The sequence below is a fragment of the Balaenoptera borealis genome, assembly GCF_965194805.1.
Source record: "Balaenoptera borealis genome assembly, chromosome: 5".
Classification (NCBI taxonomy): Eukaryota; Metazoa; Chordata; class Mammalia; order Artiodactyla; family Balaenopteridae; genus Balaenoptera; species Balaenoptera borealis.
Window position 1 is genome coordinate 113,816,097 of NC_138862.1, and position 20,535 is coordinate 113,836,631.

General features: G+C 37.2%; 1 protein-coding gene across 13 annotated transcripts in view; it reads right to left on the reverse strand.

Annotated features, from left to right (window-relative positions):
- Positions 1 to 20,535, reverse strand: part of LOC309629926 (uncharacterized protein) — a 136,715-nt gene that overhangs the window by 67,958 nt on the left and 48,222 nt on the right. For 10 of the 13 annotated variants that reach the window (XR_014245293.1, XM_082394535.1, XM_082394536.1 and 7 more), the window contains one exon: positions 3,457 to 3,525. The exons of 1 other annotated variant lie outside the window; for it this stretch is intronic. Coding sequence is in view for 9 of the 12 variants with exons in the window: in XM_082394535.1 (XP_082250661.1) it covers positions 3,457 to 3,525 (69 nt within the window). In the remaining 3 variants the exon portion in view is untranslated. Of the gene's footprint in view, positions 1 to 3,456; positions 3,526 to 10,040; positions 10,186 to 20,535 lie in introns of all 13 variants that reach the window. 2 more of the 13 variants (XR_014245295.1, XR_014245294.1) reach the window with 2 other exon arrangements.

A 20,535-nucleotide genomic window follows, 5' to 3' on the forward strand; every position in this document is an offset into this window, starting at 1 on the left:
TTGAAAAGTGACAAGTGACCATGGGGCCCAAGCTTAAAGTCACATCTCAGAACTCTTTTATTTTCTTCTTTTTAATAACACTCTCATACGGCAAACGTCTAAATGTCTTGTGTCTTTCAACACGGAGAACTGACAATATCTAGATTGTCTTTTATATTTGAAGCTAATTTTTTAATTAAAATAAAAACTTCCAGGTAATTTAGTCTATTAATAAACATAATAGTTATATTTATTAAGGATTTACCATGTTCAGGATTCTGTGCTAAACTTTGCTCTATATAACTTGGATTAAATTTCATAGCAACATAATACCTTATGAGATAGGTGCTATTATTATCTTCATTTTAGAGATGAGATATTTAATGTGCAGAGAGGTTAGAAAGCTTGTTTAAAATCTCCCACATTTATGCCTTGGTGGTACAGTGGTGAGCATATTTGCCTTCCAAGCTCTCTCACATTTAACGAGTGATGGAGCAGACATAGTCAGACTGGCTCTGGGGCCTGTAATCCAGTCACCTAACTACCCTGACTGTGAAGAAGTTGCACATATTTTGGGGTTAGAGAAATCAAAATCCATTTTTGTGCTTTCAGTGGAGACAATATAGTATCTTTAGCTTCTGAAATTTCTTATTTCTGAATTTGGTACTTTACAGTGTTTATTTTTCTGTGAGTCAAAGCAGAAAGTATAGTCAATTAAAAGTAAAGTCATTGGGACAAATTAGGTAACACATATATAGTATTTTGACTCATTCAAATTATTTTTTGTTGATGGCATAGTTAGTGTAACAACACTGAAGAAAAATTACTACATTTCACTTAAATTACTAAATAGAGATTTTAATCTATTGAATAAATTAATATGCCTTCCAGTTATAAAAATTACTGTTTTTCTTTTTTTAAAAACATTTTATGCCAAGGGTTGATAAAAGTAACATGGGAAAGATTTCTATGTAGAATTTGACTATAAACTTTGACATGAACTGACTTTACTGAAGTAAAATGGAATCTGTCTCTTTCTTTTCCCCCATGTCAATGATATTTCTAGGAGCAATTTGAACTTAAATGTCTCTTAAAGTGTACATATTGTGAAATTATCAGGAATTTGGAACTAAAAAGTCTATTTTAAATTTAAATAATTGTTTTATTATACATATTTTAAAAAAGAAGTTTTGTGTAGAGAATAAAGAAACAAGCAATCATGACCTTTATTAATAGTCAATACTCTTCCAAAAGTAATTCTTATATTAATAAATAAGTGAATGAATTGCAAGTTATGCTAGACTTTATATACATTATACCCACTGTATGTAGGCACATTTCAGTGCAGGAGCTACTATGGTTTTCAAGACAAGTAATGTCCCTTCTTTTTTTTTTTTTTTTTTTTTTAATAAATTTATTTATTTTATTTATTTATTTTTGGCTGCATTGGGTCTTTGTTGCTGCGCGCGGGCTTTTCTCTAGTTGCGGCGAGCAGGGTCTACTCTTCATTGCGGTGCGTGGGTTTCTCATTGCGGTGGCTTCTCTTGTTGTGGAATACGGGCTCTAGGTGCGCGGGCTTCAGTAGTTGTGGCACGTGGGGTCAGTAGTTGTGGCTCACGGGCTCTAGAGCACAGGCTCAGTAGTTGTGGCACACGGGCTTAGCTGCTCCGCGGCATGTGGGATCTTCCCAGACCAGGGCTCGAACCCGTATCTCCTGCATTGGCAGGCGGATTCTTAACCACTGCGCCACCATGGAAGCCCCTGTCCCTTCTTTTATGGAACTTATTTTCTATTTGAAGTAGCGGTGTGGGTGTTATGTCTGGTATTTACTAATAAACAAATAAGTTTTATGGACTGAATATGTTCCCCTAAAATTCATATGTTAAAATCCTAACCCCAGTAACTCAGAGTGTGACTGTATTTGGAGATAGTCTTTAAAGAGATAATTAAGTTAAAATGAACTCACTAGGTTGGGCCCTAACCCAATGTGACTGGTGTCCTTATAAGGAGGGAAGAGTAGAACACAGACATATACAGAAGGAAAACCATGTGAGAAGGCAGGCATTTACAAGCCAAGGAGAGAGGACTCAGAAGAAACCAACCCTACTCACACTTTTACCTCCAATTCTGGCCCCCAAAATTGTGAGGAAACAAATTTTTGTTGTTTAAGCTATCCAGTCTATGGTACTTTGTTATGGCAGCCCTAGCAATCTAATATACTAAGCAAGTACTATAAGATCAAATAGAATGTGATAGGATAGAGAGTGATGGAGAGGTTACCTTGGATTGGATACCCAGAGAATGTTTCTGTAAGGAGGAGATATTTAAACTGAGATCCCAGCGATAAGAAGGAGTCAGTCATATGATGCCCAGAGAAGAGAGCGCCCAGCGAAGGGAACAAACAGCGCAAAGTTTCTGTGGTTCAAAGAACCACAAGAAAGCATGTATGAATTAGATCTAATAGAAAATGATACTAAATGAGGTTGGATTCCTAAGCCAACATCAGATGATGTAAGGCTTAGACACCAGGGAGAGGAGTTTGGTTTGATGTTATTTTAAGTGCAGTGGATGGTCATGGGAGGGTGTGAATCATAGAAGTGATATGATTGGATACTCATTTTAAAAAGATGACACTGGTTGCTGGGTGAAGGATGGATTTAGGGGTCAAGAGCAAATGAAAGGAAGCCAGTTAGATGGCTACCCTGGTCATCCAGGCAAGAGATCAGGTAGCTTGTGCTGTCTGGCTGGTTGTTGTGCAGATGGAAAGGACTGGTTATATCAATGGTGTGTTTTCTAGTCGGAGACCACAGTTCTTACTGCCGGACTGTAATTGTGGTGAGGAAGAGACGGATCAATAAGTTTTGGGTTAAGTAACTTGATGGTGAGATTGGGAAGGATCAGGAAGGAGTAGATTTGGGAGAAAATCAAGAATTCTGTTTTGGCTGTGTTACTTTTTGGAGATCTCAATTTGGCAGCTGGAAATATGAGCCTGAGTTTCCGGAGTGTGTCAGGGCTGGTGATAAGAAGTTGGAAGTCGCTGGTATAGAGCTGGTATTTATAGCCCAGGGATTGAATGCACTCACCCAGAGAGAGTGCGTAATAGAGAAGAGAAGATGTCTTTTCTCACCAAGGGGCAGTCATCTGGAATGGTCACTGTGGACAGAACTCAGGGTAGGCTTTAACATATGTTTCAAAGTAAATGGTACATTTAGGGCTTCTGTGGACAACATGTCTGATCTAGGTAGAAGGACAGTGTCATGTACTCCCAGCCCCTCACTGAGATGTAGCAAAACATCCGTTTAAAAAATCAACTTAAGATACTTATATCTTCATATAGTTTTTATTCCAAACCCTCTCAATACACTCAGAACTCTCTTCTTAATGCTTTTCTGCTGCTTCTTGTGCCCATCCCTCACATGAAATTTCAAGAGATCTTTGAGGAAAATGGAAGTCTGACCTAGTAAGTTAACAACTTACATCCTGCCTCCTCTTAATAGTATCCAGCCCAGTCCAACTTGCTCCCTTCTGGAGGAGGATAAACAGGGGCTGAAATAAAATGGAGTTAGTTATAATGACCCATTGAATTGAGGGTGGAAAATAATGATCTGTGACTCACATTAGCCCTTTGAAATTGTCAGAAGATCAAATGAAATTCAGAATATGGTCTTGACAACAGAAGTGGCTTAAGCAAAAGATATTTTTATCATTACACATTCAACAACTTCATTTGTTCATTTATTCATTTGCTCATTCAACATTTAAGAACCAACTATATTTTAAGCACTCTTTTGCCACCCAAGGTGGTATGGGAACATAACAAAGCCTCAGTCAATCAGATGCTTCTATCTGAAGCAAATGAAGCTGGTGGCTTCCTGTTGAGATGGCTCCTGCAAAAAGACAGTTATTTTGCTTGTTCTTTATGATTCTCTGATAACTATCCTAATTCTTATTCAATTCTCAAATCTTGGTCTCCAGCTTGTCATTGACTCCATGAGCCTTTGCTAAACTTCTTATAAAAATCTCTTCTGCTTAAGAGAACCAGGGTCAATTTCTGTCATTTGCAAACAAGAGTTCTGGTTGCTGTACGTCTCATAGTTGGCAAACTTCAAAGGGTAACATCAGACTTTCAAAGACTAAATGTATATACATTTCAAATGGCTACATATCAAGAATTACTATCCAAGTCTCACATGGATTGTAGAATGAAGGACTGTTTTCTCCATGAAACCCTTTACTGATTCAAGAATAGGTGGAAGACGAGCTCTGCTTAATATTCAATCATTTCTTTGGTTAGCTCTATTTTACTGAATCTTAAAACAGCAAATTATTTCTTGCTATCCATCTTGCATAGTTGAAGAATGGAAATTTGGGCTGAGGGATGGGGACAAGTAGAACTAATTGCTAGGTCAAGCAAAGTAAATCAGACGCAATGACTAAGCGCTATTTTAGAAACTCTCTCCAGAACCTTGGGGTTACAGAGCTAAGTGCCAAAGAGAATAAAACATCGAACACTTCCAATTTGATGACCAAGAAATGAAAACACTTGGGGGAGTCTATTCACAAGTTCAGGATATTTCTAGTTCTCATCTTCAGGGTAGACTTTGGGCTTTAAAAGCCAGAAGTGATAGCAAGTCATCCTAAAGTGTGCAGAAATGGAAGCATGATGAAGCATGAGCACCCGGTTTTCTTGTTAGCCTTCTGGGTGGAAAAGATAAGAAAACCAGTAAAAAGATGACGGTATCTTTTTTCCGGCAGCCATGGGCACCTCAGTTTTTTACTCTTAAGAGAAATGCCACAAGAAGACATTTATTTAAGAGGGGAAAAGAAATGTTGTTTGTAACTTTCACTGGAAGTTACAAATAAAAGTTCTACCTTGCAACTTGACCTGCATGTTAGAAATGTCTGACTATTGCACACATTTAGACCCATAAAAGCCATATATTTATGTATCATTTTATTCTTTTATATCTACAAAATTAAATCTGAAATATGAGGAAACTCTCGAAGGAGTCAGTAAAGTTAATATTATCTCCATAGATTGAAAATTATGGAAAGACTGATTTGGTAAAATTGTACAGTATCCTTACCGGGCTGCCACTAGTCGTTTGTTTCCTAAAGCATTAAATTGCCCATTTTGTTTTTTAAGGGAGAAATGATTTTTAAAATTATTAACTGGAATTTCAAAATGGATTTGTATATATTGTATTGAATTATATATTATAGGTTAATATATATCAATTAAATTATCAATGGACTCTACTTCACACTGTCATAGGTCTGGATTTACCAAGAGAAGAATATATTGAGTGCTAAATTTTAAAGAAAGCTTAGAGAAGAGATGCTATCAGCTCTTGTAATAATAATAACAATAACAGCTAGTATTTATCAAATATTTAATATGGATTATATCATTTAATCCCTTTAACAGTCTAGGAGACTGGTACTATGATTCCCATTTTATAGTTGAGATAACCAAATCCCAGACAAACTAAGTAAATTGTCTAAATTGTCCAAAGTTATGCAGCTTGTAAGTAGATGAGTGGATAATTTGAACCTGAGTAGCTTAACCCCATCATCTGTACTCTTGATCATTATTGCCTTTACCAGATAAAGAGTATATCAATCAATAAAGGCACGTTCTATTTACTAGACAAAAGGGATGGATTTTAATGAGCCATTTTGTATTTGAGATAATATAACCTGAAAGGTTTGTAAATAATTGTGCACCACCATGTGCTACTGTAGTGAAAATAATTTCATGCTCTCACCTCAGAAGGCTTGGATTTCATTTTTCAACCTGCCACTTGATGTGGGTAGCCAAGGGCAAGTCAGACAAGTTCACCAGTTGCTGCTGTATAAAGTAGATGTAGTTCATCATCATCATTTTCCTTGTTTCTTATAGTATATGAAAAAATATTTTTAAACTATAAAATACTATATTATGACTTTAAGATTAATGTTTAATTTTTATTAAGAAACACAGACCCCAAGAAAGATAATGTGAAAAGGAATATGGCTGAATAAAGAAACATACTCTTAAAACTATTTGTTTTCAAAGATTCCAACTTTCCTCTTGACAGTGTTATTTTCTCACTGTCAGTAAGATTTACAAAAGTTATTTACAGTAGAAATGGCATTCATTGAACTGTTTGTTATCTGTGCCTGGAAGTCAACCAAAAAAAAGACAGCTGGGGAGGGTACTAGTGCTTACAGGCTGGTTAGTGATATCTTTTGAGAATGGTTGCCCAGTTGCATTATTCAGGTAACTCGTGTCCCAAGAGAATGAACTGCCAGTTTCATTTTCACATTAATTATTTGATAAAGGGATGGGGGAATTGGAGGTAAAGGGAGAAGAAGAGATAAGAAAGATGAGAAGTGATTTTGTAGAAATCAGGAGTAGAGAGCCTAGGAAGAGGGTTGATGAACCAAATTGAAAAAGACCTCCATGTTGCTGAGAAACAGAGAAAGGGGTAGATCAGATAGCAGGTATACAAAAATGGTAAGGTGAAGCTAACATATAAATTTGAAAACTTAAATCAAAATTGCATGATTGGCGAAGAGGCTGGAAGTGATGGGGCATCATAAATAATATGAGTGGTACTTCATCTAGCAGGGTCTTCCCATAAAACTGAGTAGCTATTGTGTGGGCAGGAAGTGTCAGCTTTAAGGTTTGAGAGATCTGGGGGGGTGTGGAATATTGAAGGGAAAAATATTATGACTCATTAACTTTTGTTGGCATTGTAAATCCCTAAGGAAACATTTTCTGCATGAGAACTAACAGCCTATTTCTCCCTTCCCACTTTATCCTAAAATACACTTTATCTCAACTTCAAAAAGTGTATGATACATATATATATATGTACACACACATATGTGCACACATACATACATGCATATACACACATATTCATCTAAGATTTCAGAGTTCATTGGGTTATATACTCATCTAGGATTATATTTTTTATAATGGAGAATGCAAGTTCTGTGAGTATAGAAACAGATTGTCTTGTTCACCGATATATGCCGAATGTCAGGCAAATAATCTTGTAAATAAAAGATGCCCTATAAATATTGGCTAAGTGAGTGAATGTCATTCATTCTTGGTTTCATAGCAAATCCTCTAATTTTCTGAGGTGGTCATCGAAATCCCAATTTCATCATGGAAGGCCTAATTTTGAACTGTAAACTTCCCTGGGAATAATGAAAAATAAACATTTAATTTATGAAGAGAAAAATCTTAATACTTAATAATACTCTTTACTCATGTAAGTAGGGTATAGTTTTATTATAATCTATATGATAGAATGTCAGAGCATTCCACTATTGAGAAAATGTTTTTATCTACTCAGACTATATAGGGGTTGTTGTGTTAATTTTCAAACAAATTTCTTTGTGAACAAAAGGATTACTGGAAGCCATTGCCTTTTACAAATTGACAATATGGAAATCTCAGTTAAATAAAGATATAAAAGAACACCAACTTTTAGAAACTAATACTGAAATGTCATTGATGTCAGTTTAGCACTGGTGGAAGATATTAAAAGCTTCTCAAAACTGACATTTTTAATCAAAGTAATATTTGTAATAATAGTTCCTCTGTGATCATGGCAATCACTTGTGTTATTCAAAATCTATTTTTTTACATCCATACAGTGGTAGAGCTCTAAAGGTGGGTGGTGTAGGCAGCACACAGACAGTGTGAACTGAAGGTCACCGAAAGGGCTGTGTCCCCAAATCCATCCACATTGTCAGTAATATGGTGTTAAGTTTGTAGAGAACTCGCTAATATTGTTTGAATATATTATTCTGTTAGTCTTATCTCCAGCACACCAAATATGTGGAGTATATAACACCAGATGCTTGAACAATTTAAGTGACTTGCTCAAGGCCATATAGCTAATAAATAATGGTTCTGGGGCCAAACCTAAGCCTTCTTACTGATAATCTAATGTTCCTTTCACTGTGACACAGTCACTCTTGGCACCTAAACATCCTGTACTAGGGACTTTCCTTTAGGTTAAGCACAATGGTGTTTCCAGAATATCCTTGTTAAAATTTAAGTTTACTTGAGAGATGTGTAATGAAATAAGCCAAAAAGAAGCATAAAACTTTGGAAAGAAAAATCAGAAGTCTAATGGGATAAGAGGCAAAAATAGGTCAATCTTGAAAAAGTAGATTTTTTTAAAATTAGGAAGTTCACAAACAGAGCACTGCTGCGGTTGGAGAAATCTGGACCATCCAGGTAACACCACAGGAGGCGCTGAATACTGGCACATAGGTCTAGAAAGCAGAAAACCTCTGGGGACTGTCCCTGGGAGCTGAAGGAACTGGAATAGGAATTGGGTCTGAGGAAGGATTGGGTCTGGCTGAGGCCAGAGAGCAACACAGACTTGTTTTTGATAAGAAAGTAACTCACATATATTTTTATCAAGACAAGTGATTTGCTTTGAAAAGAGATACCTTCTCTTCAGGCAGTAAAAAAGTTTTCTAAAGTTCTAATTTTCAGATGTCATACATTTTTAAAACTCAAATTATTATTTGCTAGATAATGGGACACTTCCATCAAAGTCATGCATTAAGGAATAAAAAGGAAGGAGCGCCATACCTCCCTGTCCTCTGCTCTTCAAGGTGCACACAGGTCTGCACACAAAAGGCGTATGTATTCCTTGGGAAAAACCCACACCTGCCGTCCTTTCATGCCCGAGGTCTTCAAGTGCTCCATGGGGGGCTCCTTGCTGCCTGCGGCCTAGTGTTTACAGACCTGGTCATCAGTGGAAAGTGTTGTAGTCCACGCCCAGGGGTGCCCGAAAAGGGATCTGAGACTCAAAGTTGACACACGAAGCCTTCCTACACAGTCACCTCAGGCAACCAAGTACTTGTTCAGAAAAGCCAAATAAAGAGCTAAAATTTAGTGCTTTTTAACATGGTCATTTTACCTTCGTTTTATGGCTTGATATCAAAACCTCTTTCCATTAAGATACTAACAGTTGATTAAAAGCCCAGATTAGGTTTTGCTAAAAGAAAATCTAAGTTAATGTCAAGCTCTCTTGGTTTTCTTGTGTTGTTATTTTCAGGAAACTCTCTTGAGACAGAAAGTATTAAGATGGTGAATGAGCTGTTTAGTGAGGGGAAGCTGGGGCTGTTTAATGAAACGGCTTTTATGTATGTAAAGTTTTTTTGAAGGCTGCCTGATTAAAAAAAGCAGGGTTTGTGCCTTAATTCTAGCTGCAGATTTTAATTTTTGTTTCTTTTTAAAACCAATTTTCAAATCATCTCAGCAAATTTCCAACATTTTATAAGATACTAAGACCAATTTGTTTGAAGACAGAGACTTTATTTGATTTTTTTCGAAGTTTGAACCTTTTATTTTTCTCACATATTTTCTTGAGCAACTTGTAGAGAGAGAAATTTAGTTAATGAGGAAGAGGATGGGATGGAGAACTGTCTGTAACATGGAATTGACATTCATTTAACATATATTTATTGAGCACCTGTAGTATGTCAGGCTGTTCTAAGAGGTAAGGATACATTAGTGAAAAAAAAAAAAATCAAAACAGAAATCTCCACCCTTGTGGGTCTTGCTTTCTAGCTGGGGGAGACAGAGAGTAAGGAATAAATAGAGAATGCCAGAAGGTGGTAAATGCTATGGAGAAAAATAAAACCTGAAAGGGAGTAGGAAGTGTCAGGGTATGGTGTAGGTTGCAATTATGAACAGCACTGTAGAGGAAAGCCACACCGAGAAAGGCATATTTGAGCAAAGACTTAAAAGAGATAAAGGAACAGTTATGTGGGAATCTAGGGGAGGAGGTTTCCAAAGAGAGGAAACAGCTGGTGCAGAGAGTGAGGCAAGAGAATGCCTGCCGAGTTCCAGGAATAGCAAGGCAACCTGTGTAGCTGAAGTGGAATGATCCAGGGGGAGAGAGGTAGGAGATAATGTCAAAGAAGTGATGGATGGCTCAGACCACATAGGGCCCTCAATGCCATTGCAAAGTTTTGCTGCTGAACGAAAGGGGGGAACGTTACAGGGTTTTGAAAAGAGAACTGCCAATGCCTTTACTTACAGGTTTAACCACTCCACTCTGGCTGCTGTGTTGAGAACAGACTGTATGGGAGCAGGGAGACCAAATCGGAAGTCATTGCAGTAATCCAGGGAGGCAATGACCCTGGTATGAAAATAGGGAGAAGTGGTCGGATTCTGGATACATTCTGAGGAGAGAGGCAACGAGATTTGCTTAGGAAGTGACTGAGATGTCTGAAGTAAAGAGAACAATCCAGGATGACTCCAAGGTTTTGGCCTGAGCAACTAGAAGGGAATAGCTGCCACATACCAACGTGAGAAGGACTGTTGGGCGGAGAGATCAAGTGCTCAACTTGGACCCATCAAGTTGAGATGCCTGTTAGATATCCTAGTGTAGATCTCCAGCAGGAGGTGACTGTGGGAATTGGATGTTCCAGGGAGATGTCTATGGTGGGGATTTGGGACACATTTAGGGATTGCCTAGCTATCAGAAAGTATTATCAATAAAACAACACAACCGGATGAGATCATATAGAGAGTGAGTGAGAGAGAAGACCCAAGATCACGTCCTGAGCCGTAAGACACTCTGATATTAAGAAGCTGGGGACAAGAATGGAAACCAGGACTTTATCCTGAGATAGAACAACCAGAGACGAGTGAGGGAGGAAGAAAACAGGAGGGCGGGGTGTCCTAGAGGCCAAGTGAAGAAAGGAGGAAGGAGGGATCGGCTTTGGAAATGCTGCTGATAGGTTAAGTAAAATGGGCCCTGAGCATTGGATTCGGCACTGTGAGTTTACTTTTGGGGTTAGAGCCAAGTTCCTTTTTCTTTGGCTTTGGCTCAGTGTGTTTTTCGGCAGGGTGTCTTGCTTTCTGAAGCCAGGTCTGACTCACCCTGGAAATAGAGCTTGCAAAATCTGGCCTAGGGCCAGGTCATGTGCTTATTTTCCCTGCCTCTTCAGCTTCTAAAAGCAGCCGATCTCTCTGATAGGGTTAGGCCAAAACTCTCATCTCTCTGGTGGGTGGTAGCAGAGAAGAGGCCCAAAAGAATTGAATCCCATTCTCCCAGAGCATTTCCATTGTGGTTTACTTAGTATGCAGACTCCCAGAGAATATAAAGGACCTGAGTCATTACACTTAAGAGCAACAGAGTAGGTGGCCCACAGGTTATTTATTCAAGAAAAATGAAAAAGATGAAAAAAAGTGTGTCACAAACTTGGAATTTAAATCATAATGTTGCACATCATTTATTATGATATAGGTATCTGAACACCCAATCTCATCTCTTAGCTCATAAATCAGGTATTGCAATGCCTCTACGTTCCCAGAATGATAAAAATATGTAAACTATGGTTAAAAAGCACTTGAAAGATATGAAGCAATTTAGTACTTTAAAAATAAAATTCCCTCAGGAAAATAAAATGCTGTTTTCATCACAGTACAATCAGATAACTGAAATCTAATAAATAGTTTGTAGACTGATTTAGAGAAGGCTTTTATAGATTTTGACTAAAGAATAAGCTCGGGAGATGCAGGTCACAAATTGTTCTATTATATTTTTCTTTTTGTACGAGTTTTTCTAATTAAGGGTTTACTTCGTGTAGGATTTTAATAAGGGAAAATGAATATAAATAAATAAATTTCAATAAGCTTGTTTGAATTTCACAAATATACTATATACTGAAGATCTAATAATCAGAATACAAATTTGTTTTTCATTTGTCTATTGCTACATAATAAATCACCCCCAGATTTAAAGGCCTAAAGCTACAACTTTTCTTTTTAATCTTTACAAATCTCTTGGTTAACTGGGTGAAGCTGGGTGGTCGACTGCATTCGGCTGAGTGGTTCTTCTGTTCCATGGGATGTTGGCTAGGGCCCCAGTCATCAGGATACTTGGCTGGGCGGGAGTACAGGTTGGCTCACTAACTCGGCTGGCAGTGGTGCTGGCTTTTGCTGGGAGCTCAGCTGAGACCGTAGAGTGTCTTGGTTCCTCTCCAAGTGTTTTGGGATTCCAAGAGGCAGAAAGTAAAAACTCAGTGCCTTTAAGACCTAGGCTTGGAAACTTAAGAATGGCATTTCCGCTGCATTCTATTGGTCAAAACCAGGTACAAAGTTAGCTCAGATTCAAGGGGAAAGGAAATTAGCACCATCTCTTGATATAGGAGTGGCCTATGCATCCAAGAAGGGAAGAAATGGTTGAGGACCATCTTTGGAGATGAGCTACCACAGTTTGTCCTCTGGCCTCAACAGTTCATAACCCTGTCATGTGCAAAATACCCTCATTCTTCCCTAAAACCCCCAAAGCCTCATCCCATTATGACAGTGCTCAAAGGCCAGGATGATTTAGTCCTGTCATCTAAATCAGATCCAGGCATGGATGGGGCTCCTCAGGTGCAGTTTCTCAGGTACAGAGACCTTTAAAAGACAAAGTATATGTCATCCACATTCCTAATGTGCAGGGATGATATTGGATAGCATAATTGCAATAGACACCCCCGTTCAAAAAGGGAGCAAGTAGGTGAACCCTAGAAGTCATCAGTCCATGGCTGGGCACATGTTGCCATTTCCTCTGACACCAGGGAATTTCTGCTCCCTGGAAGTGAATTCCATGGTTCTGTGGTTCTTAGATCCCGAAATCACCCACATTTAGAGATGAATAGCTTTCTCAGCCTGCTTTCTACCCACAGGAATTAGGGGTCCACAGGCCTTTTTAAATTTTAAACTGCCTCTGTAGTATTTGGTCCAAGCTTGTATAATTCATTTTAAAATGGTGTGGGTTTTCCATGCATCAAATTATAATCTACTCCATTAGACAAAAATAACACCTATAAATTTCTTCCAGACAGGCCCCTCCCTACCTTGGGCTGTGGGAAAGTACCTTAAATATTTTTTAAAATCCCTTTTAGTGTAGTGGAAAGGGTATAAGAATCATGTCTTTAGGATTCCTGGAGTCCCAATTTTTAAATTGAGAGGGTCTATGAGACATGTCTTTAAGCTTCTTAGATGTTCTGTAGTCTAGCTCAGAGGGTCTACAAAGTGCTCCATTACATTTTTCTGAGGACCCAACATGTAAGAACAACCATACCCCTGAACTGATTTTGACCCTCAGGCTATGTTTTACTGGCAGTGCCCTGGCATTGCCTCCAGGTTTTAATTTGCTTTGAGTATATTTTGTGAACTGGGATTTTAGGATTGACAAAGAGCTTTATTATCCAAACCAGTAATTCTGGGTTTGGAAATGTTTTATCTATTCTTATCTTACCATACACAGTTAAAAGTAAACATTCAGCACTTTCAAAATACTGCCTGGAAATGTTCTTAGCCATATTTACAATTTCATTAAGAATGTTGCCAAACTTTCTGCCACTACATAACTTTCTGGAATCTTTTTTTTCCCTCTAGTTTAATAATAATGCCCTCACTGTCCAGCCACCATTTACAATCTCCTTGAGGCTGTTCTGGCCTCTGCTGGCTACTAGTCCTAATGTCAATGTCACATGTTTTAGGATTTTGTTATGGCAACACCCTACTGCTAGGTATCAATTTTAATTTTGGTTATAATGGTACCCCTAATGAAAATGCAGAGCATTTGGAAAAACACTTATCTTAAAAATACTAAGTGCCAAGAGATCCAAAATTTACAAATTTGCTAATGCTTCTCCATGCCTACCTATATCAGAGTTAGTCTTTTAGCAACAACATACACTAGTTACATAACCAGCTGTGAATTTTTGTCCACTGGTGAACTGCCTATAAAGTTAGTAAGCCAATATCAAGGTATCAAAAACTTGGTTTTAGGGACTTTTTAAAGATTGTTTTCTGTTAAAGACACTGCCTCCTCCTCTATTCTCCCACACACTTATGCCCCCAAATGTGAAACTATGATGACTTTTTTTCTGTCCTCCAGCTAATTAACTATCATGTTTTCTAGATTCTACCTTTACAGTCTCTCTCCTCATCATGCCATCTACTCCATGACTTTGACCTGAGTCCAGATTCAGGTCTCCTCATCTCTCACCTGGTCCAGTTCAATAGCCTCCTCATTTCTGGTCCTTTGCTCCCCTTACTTCCCCTCCTGACCATTCATTTAATAAAGTATGAGACATGCTATGAAGCATACGCACTAGGACAGGCTGTAGACACTCATACGTGAACTAAATATGGTACTTTCTTGAGAAACTCAACCCTGTTGACAAAGGAATTTTTGTTAAGCACAGATTGAGTCACTTTATTCACAATTCAAGACCAATGGAAAAAAATCAGTTTCTGTTTCTGGCTCCAATCCAGGATTCCGTGTTGCGTTCACTTGTACAGCCCCTCAGTGTACTCCAATCTGTGATAGTTCCTCAGTCTTCCTTCGTCTTTCATGATCTTTACGCTTTTGATCAATACTCATCAGCTATTTCAAAGAATTTCTCTCAATTTTTTTTTTTGTCTGATGTTTTCTCATGATGAAATTTAAGTTTTGCATCTGTGGCAAGAACACCACAAATGCCATCTTATGTCCTTCTCGGTTCATAATATCAGGGGGTACATGATGTTGATATGTCTTAATTACCAGAGATGCTAACTTTGATCACTTGGTTAAAGTGTCTGCTAAGGTTCTCCACTGTGAAGTTACTATCTCTCCCTTTACAATTTAAAAATACCTTGGAAGGGATTTTTGGGGGATTATATTAATATACTATTTCTCCTCAAAATTTCACCCACTGATTTTAACATCCTCAGTGGATCTTGCCTGCAACAGTCTATGATGTTTGCCTAATGCTGCTTTTGTATATCCTTCATTCCCTCTACATTTATTAATCAGAATTATTCTGTAAGGAAAAGCTGCCTCATTTTGCCCATTTATTTATTTATTCAAACATATATTGATGTAAGCATGGACTTATGGATATTTATTTTATGAATGACAGTCAAATACTATATTTATTTTGTTGTTCAAATTTCAATAGTCACCTTTTTAAGGAAGCTTTCTTCTTGAATTACTCCAAATGGATATTATCTCTCTTGCCTCTGAACCTGCAGGTCATATCATTTGCAGCCCTTTTACGTTGCACTCTACTTTTTGCCTTATGTTACAGATATTTATGAATACTCCCGTTCTCATAACCCCCATCTCCATTTCATGTGCTGGTTTATTGAGGATAGAGATGACTTATCACTAACCTTCTATTTCTTCTACAGTCAATATAACTGTAGCACATTGTAGGAAATCAGTAAATATAGGTGGAATTAAATTCAACTGGCTAACGTATTTTTGGCCAGAACATAACTTAGCAACCCAAGAGCCTAACACTGTGTCTCACTTGTTTTTACACCCGCTTTTTATCTAAAGGTTTCTTTGTCTTAGAATTCTTAAATGTTTTATTATTTATATCCCAATCTCTCAATGTTCTAGAATATTTGTGTTTCCAAAAAAAGCCTCTCTTTAAAATACTTTAAATTGTTAGAGAAGGATGGGAATTCTAGCAGGAACACAAAAGTTCAAAACAATGAAAAACAAAACCAAAAACTAAATTAAGTACAGATAAAGACATGGGATTAGTGGGGAAAGCAACTAAGACATGGGCCACTAAAAGAATTAGACATAGGCATTAAAACAATGACTAGAGAGCTAATTTCTATGTAGCTAGAACAATTGGGGTCTGAAATATGGAATTTGGATTCTCTCAATTTTTGATTTAGTTCTCTTGACTCATTGACTTATGAGGGACTCTATCACATTAAGGGTGAGAATTATGTCCAGGTCATAATATATAATGTGTGTGTGTATGTGTGAGAGAGAGGGGTGGGTGTATGTGTGTGTACACACATATACATGCAGAGATTATTCTTCGTGCATCTGTGTCATTAGTCTTACAGAAGACTATTAAATGTCTTAATAAATATGTGTTAAATATTTGTTAAGAGCAAGATTTGAGCTATTCGTGTTGAGAAAATACAAATAACTTGCCCTCCATGTAGTTCTCTAATTTCAGTCATTTATGTACTATTTTAAAAATACAGAGCTGGTTACTGACACCTGGGATATGAACCCAGACAGTCTAACCCCAGAGACTAACCACTGATTCTAAACTGCCTCTTAGTATGTATTAAAATGATGTGTTCCTTAAGAACTGTAAAAATCATTTTGTGTAACACTAGTGGGCACATTTATATTTTGTGATTCCCTAGAAACTGGATGAAGTATATAAGTGACAATGGTAGTACAAAGTGTTATATACTATGAGAATGGTTGGTACAATGAATCACTACAGGAGATAAGAGAAGAAAAAGAGTATGTCCAGCTGGGCAAAGTGAAAAGATTTAGTGGAGGAGGTGGCATTAGAATACTTGATTTGTGTGTGTAGAGATGGGCATGAGAGGAGACATCCTAGCTTCAGGGAGAAGCACAAACTATGCATGAAATGCAGCAAGTGTTGATAGATAATTTTGTTGGAGCACACATTGTACAAGTGGGAGTGAAGAGAAGTAAAGCTGGAATAGTACTAGATGAAAGCATTAAAGGATCTTCCATTTGAGGATGATTTACTGTGCTAAGAAAAGTAAATGAAGCATCTGGACAGATGCCCCCAAACCTAGAAATGTACTCCTCAAAGTGTTTTGAGTTGGCAACATGCTTTAGATTTATAGATTGAGAGTTGTATTGATCAAGATATTTATTCAAATACAAGAAAATTTAAGTCAGAATTTGGGTAAACTACCACCAGGTGGTAGCAGATATGCTGATTTCTTAGTCCAGATGACTTGATTTAAGCCAGAAACATACGTGTGTGAGAGCCAGTTCATAATTCTCAGTTATTCCAGGATCTCATGTGTGTAGAGGTTTGTCTGCAGAGCGTATAATTACGTCATGTAATTACTATGTTTATGTAAAATAATTTACTTCTAACAGTACAGCTGCATTCCCATTTTCAGAAACAATACAATGTGTTTCTTTGCAAGACATTTTATTCTTAGAAGTAGAATGTACAGGGATATACGCTAACTCAGTGGGATGGTTGGAAATTGCTATTTCAAATATTATTTCAAACAAATTAGAAAATATGTGTTTATCTGAAAGTCTTGTGGTTGAAGTAGTGAGGCCAGAAAATGGGTTAATTAAGATTGAGAGAGATTGGGGAGAGGCCCAAATTTGGCTTTTTCACAGATAGTGGGTGGAATCTAAGGGGCTTCAGATCATAGGCAGATCTGCCTCCAAGACCCAGCTAATGTCTTCTCCTTTTATCATCTAATTTAATCCTCCCAACAGCCCTATGAAATAGAAAGTACTGTCTCTATTTAAATATAATAAGACTGTGGCTCAAAAAGCTAAGCAATTACCTAATTTATTTGCACAAGTAAAAGATCTGGAATTTGAACCCTCATCTGGTTTCCCTCTCAGTGCCCTTTCTTCTCAGTACCCAAGAGATACATGATCCACCTACTTCAGAAACCCACTGGCCTTTGCCCTCATCAAAGCAGGAAAGGAGGTAATGACAGTTTTTTAATTCTGGTTAATTAATCATTGCATTTCCCCAACATTTTATTATGAAAAATTCAAACATACAAAAAGTCAAAAAAATTTCACAGGATGCCCTTCATATAGCTACAACCTAGATTCTACAGTTTGCATTTTACCCTGCTTTCTTTATCACATATCTGTCCATCTATTCATTCCATTATTTTATCATTATCCCAATTTTATGTGCATTTCATAGTAAATTGAAGACATGAGTACAACTGCACCCCATTACTTCAGCATGCATATCGTTAACTGAATTTCAATATTGGTTCATAGATTTATTAAAAATTTGAGATAAACATACAGTGAAATACACTGATCTTAAGTGTATCATTCAATAATTTCAGACAAATGCATACAGCTATGCAACCTGAATTTCTCTCCAGATACAGAACATTGCTCTCAGACCAGAAAGTTCTCACATGTCCTTTCCCGATCAAGTTCCATCCCCTCCACCCCTTTTAGGATACTATCATTCTGTTTTTTGGATGGTTGATAGTTTATTTAACTATAGATTAATGTTGCCTGTTATAGAATTTTATATAAATGGAATGAAACAGTATGACCGTATGTACTCTTTTGTATAAGGGTTCTGTCACAGCAGCATAATGTATTTTGAGAGTAATTCATTTTGCTCTATGTATCAGTAGTTTATTCCTTTTTATTCCTGATGATGGACAGCTGGACTGTTTTTTATTTTTTATATTTGAATTTTATTTTATTTTTTTATACAGCAGGTTCTTATTAGTGGACTCTTGGTTTTTTATCTATTATGGAATAAAGCAGCTGTGAATATTCTTGTACCAATTTTTCATTTCTTTTGGTGTAACTACTGGTCACAGGGTAAGTATAGGTTTAGTTTTACAAGCAACTGCCAAAACTTTTTCCAAAATATTTGTACCATTTTATACTCCCATTAACACTGTATGAGAGTTCTGGTTGCTCTACATTATTACCAACACTTGGTGTTATCAATCTTTTAAATTCTTTCCTTCTGGAGGATTTGTATTGTTTTCTCATTGGGGAAGAGAGCCATGTGCGCAGTCAGCCTTGGTTGGGCCCTCTGTTCCTTTTGAGTCAACTTCCATTATGAGCTTTCCCCATATTGTTTTGTCACAGTTTGTAAATATTCCTCAAGTTCCTCGTTCATATTTTTTCTGCTTCTCCATAACATTTTTGCTTTTCCTGAATTCTCTGACTTTATTTTATTTCTACTAACTAGCTCTGATAATGCCTCCTCTTTCATTGCAATAGATTTTTCCTTTTGACTAATATGACTCTATTTAATTGTTGAGTTTTTTTATCGTTTGCAGTCAAATAAGAGGATCCATTTATGCAAGCTCTTTGTAGCCCAAGTTGGACAGTAATTAAGTAAGGAATTCTGCCAGACTTTGCAGAAGAATTTCAGGCTCAAAGTTTTTAAGTTATGTAGGCATGAATTGCTTTTATTTGCAATGAACTTCTTGGGCCTGGGTAGAAGTAGGATAGTTTTATGGTGAAGTTGTGATTGGTGGTTGCTTAATCAGAGGACTTTGGTAATATGTGGAAAACTGGTAAATCAAAGGGTAAAAGGCAATGAGCAGTAGGTTTTGTTTGTTTGTTTTAATTTGGCAAGACGTAAATGAACAGAAGAGCAAAACCTAGGGATTGCCTATTTTTTTGGGGGAGGGGGCGGGATTGCCTATATTAAGCGTTGTTGGTTAATCCCACTGTACTTGTAACTCACTGTGAGTGACAGAGGTTCCTTATTTTTTACCTGTTTGATACCTATGAGAGGGAAAACCTGCTGGAAGACTTCTTGGAGGGCATTATTGAAGTTTAAATATTACTTTAAAAAAGTCATTACTGATAAGTTGCAATAATTTATACTCTGCCAGTGATTAACATGGTTTAACTGATTCCAAAAGGGCAGGTCCCCTGCTAGAATAAGCATTTTTTAAATGACATTTAAAGGCGATTTCATGAAATGGACTTTAAATTTAGGAATTCTCAAAGAAGGTAGTAGCATAAATTCATTTCTATTTTCATTAGGTAGACATTTCTCAACAACTTATGCTTGTGTTCATATTCATTAAAAAAAGAAAAAAGAAGAAACGTGAAAACTTCTTGGTCTAAAATTCTAGCCTGAAGTCAAGAGAAAATCTCACTAGCTAAAGAAAAAAGAAATAAACTAGAATTGAATGGCATGGGCAATATAAGTATAAAGCAAGGAGATAACAGTAAATGGAGCCACAAAACAATTCTTTGGATATCAGAGCAATCTTTTTCACTTTTTAGCTGTATGTTCTTGGGCAAGATTTTTAAATTCTCTAAGCTTCATAAGGTGATTTTAAAAACTAAATAAAATAACAGTTTACAAAAATTTCTAAATTCTTTTACCAGTCTTGCAGAATAACATTACCTTTCCCCCACCCCAACTTCTAGATGAGAAAACTGATGTTGTTACTTATTCAAGGATGTACAGATAAGTTATTAATGAAGCTGGAACTATTGGTGAAGCTGTTTCAACACAGATATAGACAAATTCCCAAAGCCATTATCCTTTGCATATAAAGCACCTACCGGTTCCTTGGAAATTAGTAATTGCTTAGTAATTATGAGTCTCCCAGGCAGGAGGGGGAGGGGGGGAGAGAGACGGAGAGAGGAAGGGGAGAAACATATAAGCTGGAAATATCTAAAAATGGGATTACTATGTACTATATTGAGGTACTTGAAATGCTCTCTTTCAGGTTCTCTTTTATAAAATAAAATTACTGTAGACCAGGAATTCTACACTTAAAGTCCACTAAATCCATGGGGCCTGGAAAGAAGTTGAACTGTGATGCAGACCTGACAAAGCATCAAGTGAATATTGCCCATCAGGGTGTCCTGTGTTGAGCTGAAATGACTGAGCATGTCCACCCCTGTCTCTTTCAGTCCCCAGGGGTGGGCTGCCCTGGGAAGGGCCGACCAGAGGCAAAGCAACTCCTTGCAATTGAGGCAGAGGCAGAAAGAGGTGGACAGGTGAAAGCTATTGACTGCATGGCTTGTG